The sequence below is a fragment of the Dreissena polymorpha genome, unplaced genomic scaffold, assembly GCF_020536995.1.
Source record: "Dreissena polymorpha isolate Duluth1 unplaced genomic scaffold, UMN_Dpol_1.0 chrUn008, whole genome shotgun sequence".
Classification (NCBI taxonomy): Eukaryota; Metazoa; Mollusca; class Bivalvia; order Myida; family Dreissenidae; genus Dreissena; species Dreissena polymorpha.
The window spans coordinates 180,539-193,932 of record NW_026273322.1 but is presented as its reverse complement, the minus strand read 5'-3'; the positions used below and the strand labels follow the sequence as shown (position 1 = coordinate 193,932).

Sequence of the window (13,394 nt, the reverse complement as noted above, 5' to 3'; positions counted from 1 at the left end):
GACCACTAAAAATGTTCAGCTCCATGAGATACACATGCATGCCAAATATCAAGTTGCTATCTTCAATAGTGAAAATGTTATGGCCAATGTTAAAGTTTTTTTCGGACGGACGGACAGACTGACATACACACATACTGACACACTGACATACTGACTGATGGACAGTTCAACTACTATATGTCACCCTACCGGGGGCATAAAAACATCTATGTGTAATGAAAAAGAAGCCCCTTATGACCTTAAATTTAAGCAAAGTGGTGAAAATTGCATAGGAGCCTTGCTCTAAGTACACAGGGCTTAATGCAGGTACATAAAGTGTTGTCCCAGCCTAGCCTGTGTAGTCTGGCCAATGAAGGATGGCACCTTTTCTTTAATGGTATTTTTCTTTAAACCCTTTACCACTTAGATACGTGTTTGTATGCATTTGTGGTCCCTTGGAAAGTTATATTTTATTGAAGACGGTTCTTACTTGATTCAAGTTTTGAAGGCTTCATTTCCAACACTTAGATAATGATGAGCAGCAAACAGCATAAAACCTGAACAGACTGCGAGTTACTCGCAGGCTGTTCTGGTTTTATGCTGTTTGCACATAGCCATTTTCACTTTGCTTCTGAATGGGAAAGGAATAACTGCTTGTGTATTTCTACTTACTTTACCCGTAAGGTTACTTGGAAAGTCCACATTGAATCTGTTATTAAGCCCAAATCTGAAAGATAAAAAATGATAATTAGTTCCTTGTATTCACCTTGCATATATTTATTATATATATCTAAAATAAAAAAGGAACATGTAATTTTGCTATTGTTTAAAAGAAGATCATTTTAACATTCCGGATGTCAAGTACTATATAAGTTGCCTCCCTGTATAACACTAATGGAGAATAAAGGCTGATGCTGTGCACGCTGGGATTAACCGTAATAATGTTTAGTGGATAAAATGTTAAATATATTATTGATGCCACATTTAACTCTTTAACTATTTGTGCTACATATTTTAGATGTGTTTAATAAGAGTTTCACAATTGTACATATAAAACATCTTTTGATAAAGTTCCACAAATCCAAAACAGAATTCAGAACAAACTCATTAGTGAGCGTGTATTGATCAGAACACATGTTTGCATGAATGATTCCATGCAAAAAAATTACTATCTCTTCCAGACATTAATAATTCATTCATGCAAAAACCTTGCTGTAAATCTATTTTGTAACATTTCAAAAACCGAGCTGATTTAAAGTTAATATAACAAGACTATTGCCAAGCAATATATGTCCCCTACTGGCTCCACCAATGTTAGAAATAATTTATTTTATTTTTTATATATTTGTTGCCATAGCAACCAAAATGTTTGACATAGGAAGAAAATTAAATGACGTGCATAATGTCCATATTGCCATCTGTCCATGTTTCAAGTTTCATGAAAAAATATGAAGAACTTTTTAAGTTATCGCAGGATCCAGAAAAGTGTGCTGGATCCACCATTTTCAGTAGTATTTCTAATCTATTTGTTGCCAAGGCAACCATAATTCTTGACGTAGGAACAAAATGAAATGAGGTGTATAGTTTCCATATTGCCATCTGTCCATGTTTCAAGTTTTATGAAAAAATATGAAGAACTTTTTAAGTTATCGCAGGATCCAGAAAAGTGTGACAGACTGACAATCAGACGGACACAAAAAGTGCAAACCATAAGTCCCCTCCGGTGAAACCGGTAGGGGACAATAAAGGTTATGATCGTGTGATTACTGTGAGCAATATTAAAGGGATATTGATATTAACTTTCTAATAAATCAAATGTGGTAGCACAAAAGATCTTAAACATTATCTTTGTTACCTATGTAATTTTCAAGTAGTTAACAAAATGTGATTAACGGTAAAAACATCACATTATTTAACAAAAAAATCAGATGCTTCAAGACATAAAACAAGAGGGCCATGATGGCCCTGAATTGCTCACCTGACTAACCAAATACAGTCCCAACCGAGTTTTCATCAAGATAAATATTCAGACCAAATTTCATAAAGATTGGATGAAAACTGTGACCTCTATTGTCTGTACAAGGTTTTTCTAATATTTGACCTATTGACCTATTTTTTGACCCCAGGTGACCCAAATACAATCCCAACCCAGATTTTATCAAGACAAAAATTCTGACCAAAGATTGAAATTTCATGAAGATTGGATAAAAACTGTGACCTCTATTGTCTACACACGGTTTTTCTATTATTTGACCTAGTGACCTTGTTTTTGACCCATGATGATCCAAATACAATCCCAACCCAGATTTCATCAAGATAAACATTCTGACCAAATTTCATAAAGATTGAATGAAAACTGCGACCTCTATTGTCTATACAAGGTTTTTCTATTATTTCACCTAGTAACGTAGTTTTTAACCTAGTGACCTAGTTTTTGACCCCAGATGACCCAAATATAATACCAACCAGATTTTATCAAGATAAACATTTAGACAAAATTTCATAAAGATTGGATGAAAACTGCGACCTCTATTGTCTATAAGTGGTTTTTCTATTATTTGAACAAGTTTTGGACCTGGTGACCTAGTTTTTGACCCCAGATGTACCAAAATACATTCCCAAGCCAGATTTCATCAAGATAAACATTCTGACCAAATTTCATAAAGATTGGATGAAAACTGCGACCTCTGTTGTCTACACACGGATTTTTTATTATTTGACCTAGTTTTTGACCTAGTGACCTAGTTTTTGAGCCCAGATGACCCAAATACAATCCCAACCCAGATTTCATCAAGATAAAAATTCTGACCAAATTTCATAAACATTGGATGAAAACTGTTACCTCTACTGTCTACACATACAAATTGTTGATGAGTTTTCAATTACTTGACCTAGTGACCTAGTTTTTGACCCCAGATGACCATAATACAATCCCAACCCAGATTTCATCAAGATAATCATTCTGACCACATTTCATAAAGATTGGATGAAAACTGCGACCTCTATTGTCTATACAAGGTTTTTCTATTATTTCACCTAGTAACCTAGTTTTTAACCTAGTGACCTAGTTTTTGACCCCAGATGACCCAAATACAATCCCAACCAGATTTTATCAAGATAAACATTTAGACAAAATTTCATAAAGATTGGATGAAAACTGCGACCTCTATTGTCTATAAGTGGTTTTTCTATTATTTGAACAAGTTTTGGACCTAGTGACCTAGTTTTTGACCCCAGATGACCCAAATACATTCCCAAGCCAGATTTCATCAAGATAAACATTCTGACCAAATTTCATAAAGATTGGATGAAAACTGCGACCTCTGTTGTCTACACACGGTTTTTTTATTATTTGACCTAGTTTTTGACCTAGTGACCTTGTTTTTGAGCCCAGATGACCCAAATACAATCCCAACCCAGATTTCATCAAGATAAAAATTCTGACCAAATTTCATAAACATTGGATGAAAACTGTTACCTCTACTGTCTACACATACAAATTGTTGATGAGTTTTCAATTACTTGACCTAGTGACCTAGTTTTTGACCCCAGATGACCATAATACAATCCCAACCCAGATTTCATCAAGATAATCATTCTGACCAAATTTCATAAAGATTGGATGAAAACTGCGACTTCTATTGTCTACACAAGGTTTTTCTATTATTTGACCTATTATGTGACCTAGTTTCTTACCTAGTGAGCTAGTTTTTGACCCCAGATGACCCAAATACAATCCCAACCCCGATTTCATAAAGATTAACATTCTGACCAAAGTTCATAAAGATTGGATGAAAACTGTGACCTCTAACCACAATTACCTCCCTTAGTACAACTGAGTGACACCACCTCTGCTGGCTCTTCTTTTCCCCCACCCACAACGGCCTACACTTCCAAAAATCTCCCCTTCTTTCAACCCTCCAGAATGGCAACATGTATTATAAATATATAAATGCATATAGTTCTGTACATATTGTAAATAATGAACCTCTTGTACAAATATAGCTGTTTTTGTCTCATTTTTAACTGTAAAGCACATTGTCTTACCCTTAATTTTTATGTGGCCCTATGAAGGTGACCGTTTGGAGACACGTAAGTTATTGCCCTTAACATATAAGTTTTTTTTACTAAACCCACTTTTAAATATTGTTTTAATGCCACTCTGGGGGGACCTCTCTTCTCCATAGCCCAATCCTCCTTAAGTTCCATACAGACAGGGTCTTATGTTGGAGCATTACGGCTATATTCCCTGTCTGCAAGTGTTCAACATTGAGCCACATACATAAACTTGTACTCATTATTTTTTTAACAACTCAATACTCAATTGCAACATTAATATATAATTGAGAGTTATACTCCCTATGTGTTATCATATATTGTCTTTTTTCCTTTCCTTTTTATATAATTGCATGTTCACATGCAACTTCACTTTACATTTGAGAGCTGTTAAATCAGGCTCTGGCATCCCTATTAATTAATGTTCATAGATATAAACATATCTCACCAATAATTAGATCTTGTTGTGTGGCATTTAGTTTAAACTTTAAATATACACATAAAAATGGTACTTGACTATGTATGTTAACATATTGTGGCAATGTTCAACCACTTTGTGATCTGGAAAACCCTCAAGTATTATTATTGTATTACTCAAACATATTACACATCTGTGTACCCCTTTTTCTATAAGACTTATATTAAAATAGTCCTATTTGGACTCTAACATTTAAAACACAGATCACAAAGTCTAAAGACTCCAACAAACCCATTGAAGTATATACTGAACAGTGGGTCTGGTAATGATGATGCCACATACAACAGTATGTGTGTTTTCACCATCTTTACTTATAAAAATTGGGCTATTCTTTCTCTCTCTCCTCCTTATCTCTCTCCTCCTTAAAAAACAAAACAAACAATAACATACAATAACAACATCATATTAATGATAATAATTAATAATAAGCACAGTAACATAACATAAACATAGTAATTTATAACTATAAAACAAGTCCAAGTTCTTTTGGATTTATCATCTTTTTCTTTCATTTATATTTTTGCATATAAACTATTATTGTTTACTTTTTCTTAAAGTACAACGTCAGCCGTGGGAAAATCTATTTATAAACGGATTGACCTACTTGCAATCCTTAATAAGAATTTTCGGCCAATCAGCGCCATTGTTTTATAAGTGCATCAACCAATAAAAACGCTGCTTTTTAACAGCGTTAGGCATTGTAAAGTACTGCGTCTTTTTAACGCTTCTTATAAAGGTTAGATATTTTTAAACTAATAGATTTTTATTAAGGCACCGCACCAACACTGCAAAGTTTTCTATTTATATCAATGTTACAGCCCAGTAAAATCGGGCTGTCCATTTTATGGCCGTTTTCGGCTTTTTTATGCAGAGTTCTATGTTTTGCAGTGTGCTCGGGCAATGGTTTATAACCGAAGTCCCGAGGGTAAACAATCCCATTAGTCAGTGTGACCTCTACTGTCTACACAAACAAATTGATGACGGACGCAAGCCCACACAACGGACGCCGGACATCACATGGCCACATAAGCTCACCATGTCACTTCGTGACAGATGAGCTAAAAATTAATGCTTTTATTGATATATGTAGTAAATAATGTGTTTGTAAAAACCAGAGATGTTATACTAAACATGTAAAGTCATTATTATGAAAAAGATCTTTGGTAATGCACACATACAATTTATAAACTCATTTTTTAATAAAGAGCAATATCATGAATAAGTTGTTTTAAGTGTGTGTGAGTATGGGTATATTTAAAAGTTTATGAGGTCCTTCTGGGCCTGAAGCTGCATTATGTGAACAAACCGAGTGTGTCCCAGCACTCAAAACTAATTTCCTTTCTAGACACATGAAAGTTGTGATACATTTTGATCAATAGCTGCAATTTCCAGCCATTTAGTTTTAACTAAAAGATACTTAATTTTGGTGAGGCCTTGAGATGTGGGGGAAAGCCAGAGTAAGCCCAACATATCTGGAGATCACCTACCAACACATCAACATTTAAGCGTTAACTTCTCCACCTCATGGAAGCATTAATTTGAGCAGGTTTTACTATGATTTGGTCAACATTTTGACTTCTAGTGTTCAAAAGCTTTACAATTTCCATAAATAAATAACAACCCTGCCTCCTTATTTCTTATTTCGAACACACAGAAAATTGTTCTTACTGACTTATAGAATTGAAACATTAAATATAAAAAAGAGGCTTAAATTTGATTGGTTGATAAACAAGGTAATACAAGTGCAGAGATATTTTCCTTATGTGAAATCTTGTTAACACTGGAGGCTTATTTTTTCAACCAACTGGATCTATTTACAAACTTAGCCAATATACCATTAAAACAAATCATAATGTGAACACAAACAATAGGGCCATGATGGCCCTGAATCGCTCACCTGACTACAATCCCAAACCAGTTTTCATCAAGATAAACATTCTGACCAAATTTCATAAAGATTGGATGAAAACTGTGACCTCTACTGTCTACACAAACAAATTGTTGATGATTTTTTAAAATTATTTGAACTTGTGACCTAGTTTTTGACCCCAGATGACCCAAATAAATCCCAACCCAGATTTCATCAAGAAAAACATTCTGACCAAATTTCATAAAGATTGGAAGAAAACTGCGACCTCTATTTTCCACACAAGGTTTTTCTATTATTTGACCTATTATGTGACCTAGTTTTTGACCTAGTGACCTAGTTTTTGACCCCAGATGACCCAAATACAATCCCAACCCAGATTTTATCAAGATAAACATTCTGACCAAATTTCATAAAGATTGGATGAAAACTGTGACCTCTTATGTCTACACAAACAAATTGTTGACGGACGCAAGCACACACGCACACACAACGGACATCACACAGTCACATAAGCCTACCATGTCACTTCGTGACAGGTGAGCTAAATAATGGACTAAATATTTGACTTGTATAGAGTTAAAAAGATTTCACTATAACCATAAAAGAAAACTGTCCCACTCCCAGAGGGCCTTGTCTTTTAACTGAAAATTCTTTAATCAAACCCGAAAATTAATGTGTATTACACATGAGTGTTAACTAGGTAAATGATGATATCTCACAACAGACAAAAGACGAAAACAAAAGTTCACCATACGCCTTTTGGGATCAGGTGAGCTTAAAATGGAATGAAGAACTTGTTTTTCATTTCATTCTTTTGTGGGTTTACGTCAACATCAAAAATCCAACCGCAAAAAATAGTGATTTTATTATTATTTTTTTTATATAAACATTTTTATCTTAGTTTACTTTAAGGACTCTCTGAATGGGTGTACACAAGCAAAAAAAAAGACACATTTTAGATAACTTTTATATAAGATACATAGGTAAAATAGGGTTTTTACACACACCTGAAATAAATTTTACAAATTTTAGTTCAGGCTTTTTCCTGGCTATTTTGGGAAAAATGAATTTTTGGGGATTAAGCACTTTTTTCATGGGAAAAGTCCACATAACATAAACATGTTCACGTCCCATACATGCCATACGTCCCTGATTGTCCGGGACAGTCCCGGAAATGAAGAACTTGTCCCGCTGTCCCGGAAATCTGTCAAATGTCCCGGAGTTTACAAAATCCATACATACATGTACCTTATCTTAGGCTTAACTGCACCTCAAATCTGTGTATATCTGCAGCGTCACCATGACAATGCCTACCCGAATAGGCAGACTATGCTACGTGTCAAAATCGATCAAATATCAGGGGTCCTGTTATCATATTGATTGTCTCACGTTCGTGGTCAAACCGGAAAGGCGTCAGTGTTTATTGTGGTTGTTAATTGACTTTAATCTACTATGTCATTATTTCCCTCTGCGTAAGGGCAAAGGATAGTTGTTCACACATCTGAAGTCCAACATCGCTGAGTAAAAAATTAAAAGCAGACAACGGTCTTTATAACAATAACGCAGTGACGTCACCATCTATGTTTAGAATGCTTACACTGAAAATACGTGGCTTGTATCTAGTAACGGAAGTAGTAATGTTTAATTTGACGTTAATAGATCAAGTGTATTTGTAGGCTTTCGAACTTTTGCAATTAACGATGCGAAACAAAAAAAAAACGTACCAAAAATGCATATGTCTATAAATATCGCTACATTTTATACATGTCCCAGAAAATCGGCAAAAGTCCCGGAAAATTTAACTCAATGTCCCGGTATTGGTCTTAAAAATTATGGCATGTATGTCATGTCCTCTCATAAAAATTGCTCTTGAAAAAAGTTAGTTTTCATGTCAAGTAAATAAGTATGTCTACTAAGGCCAATATACTGAAAGTTATAATTTATCACTGAATTGATTACATAAGAACATGTCAGTAAACGTTTAAATATGGACTGAGCATACGCAGTGAAAACATGTGCCAGTCGAGATCAACACAAAAGGGTCATCATTAAGGTACGTTATTGTGGAACTCTGACAATTTTATAATTTGGTCATACTGAGAATTCATAGTACGCGAATTGACCAGTCGCCAAATGCGAGATCGCGCCGCCCACTTAGTTGTGTTTTCATAAAATGCTTTATCCATTACTCTGACAGTCTTTGTTTTTCGGACCATGTGGACGAAATAAACGAAATCTGATTGATTATTTCATGAGTTTGATTGACAGCTGGCGACTGGTCAATCAAGTTGTATATTGGAACTGCTTAAAAAAGACACAGATTCAGTATGATAAATATAAAACATTTAATTATTTGGGTGCAAGATTATATGTTTTTCACATTTATATGTAATCAATTATCATCAAAAAGAAATAATTTATTGCTTGCGATATTAATATCATTTATACTCCTACTCAACTAATATCTTAGAGTACTTATAAGAACAATTAAAATAACATTAGCATTTGAGATTTACCAGGAAAATAGCGACTGCGAGAAATTAACTTCCGTTTAATCAGTCACTGATTTTATGATTCATCTTAAACGTAAACAATGAAATGGCTGTTCCTTTGTTGACACAAAGAATGACACTGACACAAATAAACACGATTAGTCAATAATTATAACATTACACACAATGTTATGTTTCCAGCACCGCGGATTATTATGGGATCTGGTACAGATATGGTATATTCAGCCGAGTTACTTGGTTCTTCGTCGTTTTCTTCGTATATTGTATCGAAGTCTGCCATTTTTGTGGCGATGGTTTGTGTACTGACGTTTGCGTAAATGTTGATGACGTTTTCGCGGAAAATTGTGTATTGCATGACAACTACACCCTACTTAATGATTAGTGCATCGTAACCTCTATTTGAAAAAAATCTGGTACGATAAAATAACAAGATAATGAAGACATAATTATTGGACCTGATCGCGATATAATAATGACAGAACTGCTTTTTGACTTACTCCTATAAATATGAAGTCGATATACATCGGTAGATTACATCTAATTATTTGGACTAGTTTTGAACTAGAAAGAATAGAACGGGTGCCGAATAGAACACGTATCTATACTATAGAATGAGTAATCTATTAGCTAACTGTAACAATGCTGATTTGCTAAATTCTTCTTCTTCTTCTTCTTCTTCTTCTTCTTCTTCTTCTTCTTCTTCTTCTTCTTCTTCTTCTTCTTCTTCTTCTTCTTCTTCTTCTTCTTCTTCTTCTTCTTCTTCTTCTTCCGCAATACAGCACTCCTTCTACAAAGAAGATTTTGTACAAGTGCCTATTGTTTAAGGGAACTTTTTCTGGTACAATGCGTAACTGTGCCGTACGCAAGAATTTTTTGACAGGGGGGTGGGGGGTGGGGGCAACCAGGGAGGGTGCGGGAGGGGTCTTCCTTTCCTATTAAACAAAATAATTTTGCACTTTTCACGGTGAGTTTTAATGCTTAAAAAACTTATTTTGTAATACAAATGTATGGAATATAACAAGTATATCAGCACCTTTCTGAACTATAAAGTTTAAATATTGGTGAAAACAGCATTTTCAGAAATGTATGATATTTGCTTATGCTTCTGTACAGTGCAGGGCCTGTTACGGCGTAGGCACAGGGAGCGGAGTGCTAGTAGCACTGTGGGAGGGTTGACTTAAATCCCTCGATTGTCTGTGCGCATGCAATGCTATTATCAAGGTGGTTCCAATCCACAGCAGTCTTTATGAAAAATGAGTTTTTGTACTGCTCAGTATTGACGGATTTCACTTTCAAGCCTCTGGTGTTATTAATACTGTAGCGATCTATGTTTGTTGTTTGGAAGTCCTTGTCGGTTTTAACTTTCACTTGCCTCTTATTTTTTGCTGGTTGGATATATTCTTCTGGTGGTAAAGCTGGCACCATCCCCTTGATCACTTTGTATAGGAAGATCAGCCGGCTGGATCTTCTGCGATCTTGGAGTGGTGGAAGTTCAAGGTCCTTTAGCATCCTTGTTGCACAGCCTTCACTTCTATCATGGTAATTGTTTGTTATGAAGCGTGCTGCTTGTCTTTGCACGCGTTCGATCTTCTCTATGTCAGTTTGAAGATAGGGGTTCCAAATGATAGCCCCATAGTCTGTTAATGATCTTACCAGAGATATGTAACCCGGTTTTCTACAATCTTTAGAACAGTTTCTTAGGTTTCTTCTAATAAATGTCATGGTTGAGTTTGCTTTTTTTGGGACTTTTGTTATTTGTGAAGACCATTTCAAAGTTTCATGTAGTGTTAATCCAAGGTAGGGATTTTCTTCTACTTGTTTCAGAATTTCGCCACAAAGTGCATGGATTTATTATTAACACTGAGAAGGTAACATTTTTTGGCATTAAAACGCATGCCCCACTTTTCTGCCCATTTTTATAATTCATTCAAGTCATTTTGTAGGATTTGGTGGTCATTTTGGTTTCTAATTTTGCGATAAAGTAAGCACTCGTCTTCAAATAATCTGATCTGTGAGTGTACTGTTTCTGGCGTGTCATTGATATGGTAGAGGAATAATAATGGTCCCATAACAGTACCTTAAGGTACCCCAGAGTTGACTGTCACTTTCTTTGAAAATTCTCCATCGACAACTACCTGCATATATCTGGTTGTTAAAAAGTTTCTGATCCAGGTGTGGATGGGTCCTTTGATCAATACCAAAGCTATCTTGTTTTGTTAGGAGTTCATCATGAGGGACGGTATCGAACGCTTTCAAGAAATCTAATATCATTACATCCGTTTGGTATCTTTCATCATAGTTTTTTAGCAAGTCTTCGAGTGTCACAACAAGCTGAGTCTCACACGAATATCCTGATCCAAAGCCATGGTTAAAATTGGTTAAGGTTTTGGTTTTCTTCCAAATGATTCAATAAGTGTTTGCAAATGATGTGTTCTAACATTTTACAGGTTACTGAGGTCAATGACACAGGCCGGTTGTTCTCTGCTGCATGTACATCTCCTTTCTTAAAGATGGTTGATATATTGGCATTTACCCAGTCACTAGGAAGTTCTCCGGTTTGAACAGATTTTTGAAATATCGATGTAAAGGCGGGTGCAAGTTGCTTTGAACAGTTTTTGAGAATGACATTTGAGATGATATCTGGTCTCACAGCTTTTGAAATGTTTATTTTCGATAACAGTTTTGTAACACCGGGTACCGTGATATTTAAATTTGGTAAAGAATGTTTATAAAAAATTTCTAGCGATGGTAATTTGTGCTTAGAACGTTTCGTGCACACAGAACTAAATTGTTCAACTAGTATTACAGCTTTGTCCTTAGCATCACTCAACAGATTTCTTTTTTTTTCTGTAAATGGGCGACACCAACACTGTCTTGTCTTTTAGATTTTACATAACGCCAGAAGGGCTTGCTGTTATTTTCCTCGAAGCCTTGTTTAATTTTTTCATGTACATAATTTACTTCCGCCTTTTTAAATTCTATTTTACATAGTTACTGATAAGTTTTAAAATCTGCCCACTGTTTAGTTTTCTTGGCATTCGAGTACAGGCGTGCTTTTCTTTTAGTCATTTAATTCAGGTTTCGATTAAACCAAGGTATGGTATTGCGTTTTTTTAAAATTTTGGATGGAATATATTTGATGAAGAAAGAAAGCAAACTTTGAAAATCCAAAACCTTTATAAAGAAATGTAAAATATGACTGACATATAACCATTATACTATTTTCTCTTTGAATTCAAGCCTCCTCTAAAGTTTCAAAGTAAATTCGTAATAAAATGTTTATCATCTACTACATAGTTTTACTTTCACCACCATCAACACAGATAAACCATCAAAATTGTCAACAACTGTGACATTAGATTGGACCTTAAAACTTTTTCTATAATAACCGTTTTCAGTTGTTGTTGTTTTTACGGAACTTTATCAGGTATTGCGCTGATTTTTGGTATGCGAGTCTATATACCTATACATGACCGAAAGATAAAGTGTGAAATTCGTTCCGGCCAATTGATATTTGGCGAAGGTATGGGCCTTGGACATGAATTTTCACTATGATAACCGTTTTCATGAGGTGTTTTTTTCGCAACTCTTTTAGATATTAAGCTGATTATTATGCCCCCGGTAGGATGGCATATGGCAGTTGGACTGTCCGTCCGTCTGTCCGGCATTTCATTATCCAGACTTTTTTCAAAACACTTTAAGATAATGACCTGCTATTTGATGTGTGAGTCTACCTACAAGACTTTCGGATGAAGTATGACTTTCGTTCCGGTCCATTGATTTCTGGCGAAGTTATGGGCCTTGGACTTTGACAAAGAAACTTGCCGGTTCAAAGTAATGAATAATTTTCCATATCACCTCTCTAATTGCTTCCAACATTATTTATTTTTCACAAATTATTAACACCAGCAAAATTCAGGCTTACGACCTCCTGTATCGTTTACTTCCATTCGCTGCTTCTCTTTCCTTAGCCAATCAAACAAATTGTTATATCAACCATCGAGCAATGAAGCATTCAGGATCACAAGGGGGAATTGACTGATATGGGAATTGTGGACAAGACCATAAGAAAACATTGGCCTATCCATCGTCAATATCTCTGAAGGACGTCTTCTTCAACGGGCTGCTGTTTCATTCTTCCTCATAAGTCTTCGTTAGTGATCTCGCATGGTCAGCGTATCTTAAGGATCTTCATGAGTCAGGTCTTGATGAAGACCTGGATTTTTGACTGTGGTTCACCACTTCGCTTGGTTTTTCGTATGATTTCTGCTGGTGTTTACACTTGCTTTATTTTCTATTCAGTCGTCAACGTTCTGTAGCGTCTTTGCTGATATCCATTTCTTGTGGACGCACAACTTGGGACCCAATTCTTCTTGTCATGTTAAGGTCACTGCTTCTTTCACTTTTTAACACTTTATTTCTATCATCTTTTCTTCAAGCGTCTCATCTACGACATGTAACTTGTTGGAGAGGGTGTCTTGGAACTCTGTTTGCTTTC

The 13,394-nt window shown here is 35.3% G+C and overlaps 1 protein-coding gene across 1 annotated transcript in view; it reads right to left on the bottom strand.

Annotated features, from left to right (window-relative positions):
- The window catches only part of LOC127863439 (cysteine-rich hydrophobic domain-containing protein 2-like), a 29,651-nt gene extending 20,454 nt beyond the window's left edge, over nucleotides 1-9,197 (bottom strand). Inside the window, exons 1-2 of the mRNA XM_052402969.1 lie at nucleotides 9,061-9,197; nucleotides 652-706 (exon numbers count right to left, since the gene is read on the bottom strand). Of these exons, the coding sequence (XP_052258929.1) occupies nucleotides 652-706; nucleotides 9,061-9,176 (171 nt within the window). The 5' untranslated portion in view covers nucleotides 9,177-9,197. The remainder of the gene's footprint in view (nucleotides 1-651; nucleotides 707-9,060) is intronic.
- Between the last annotated feature and the right edge of the window lie 4,197 nt (nucleotides 9,198-13,394).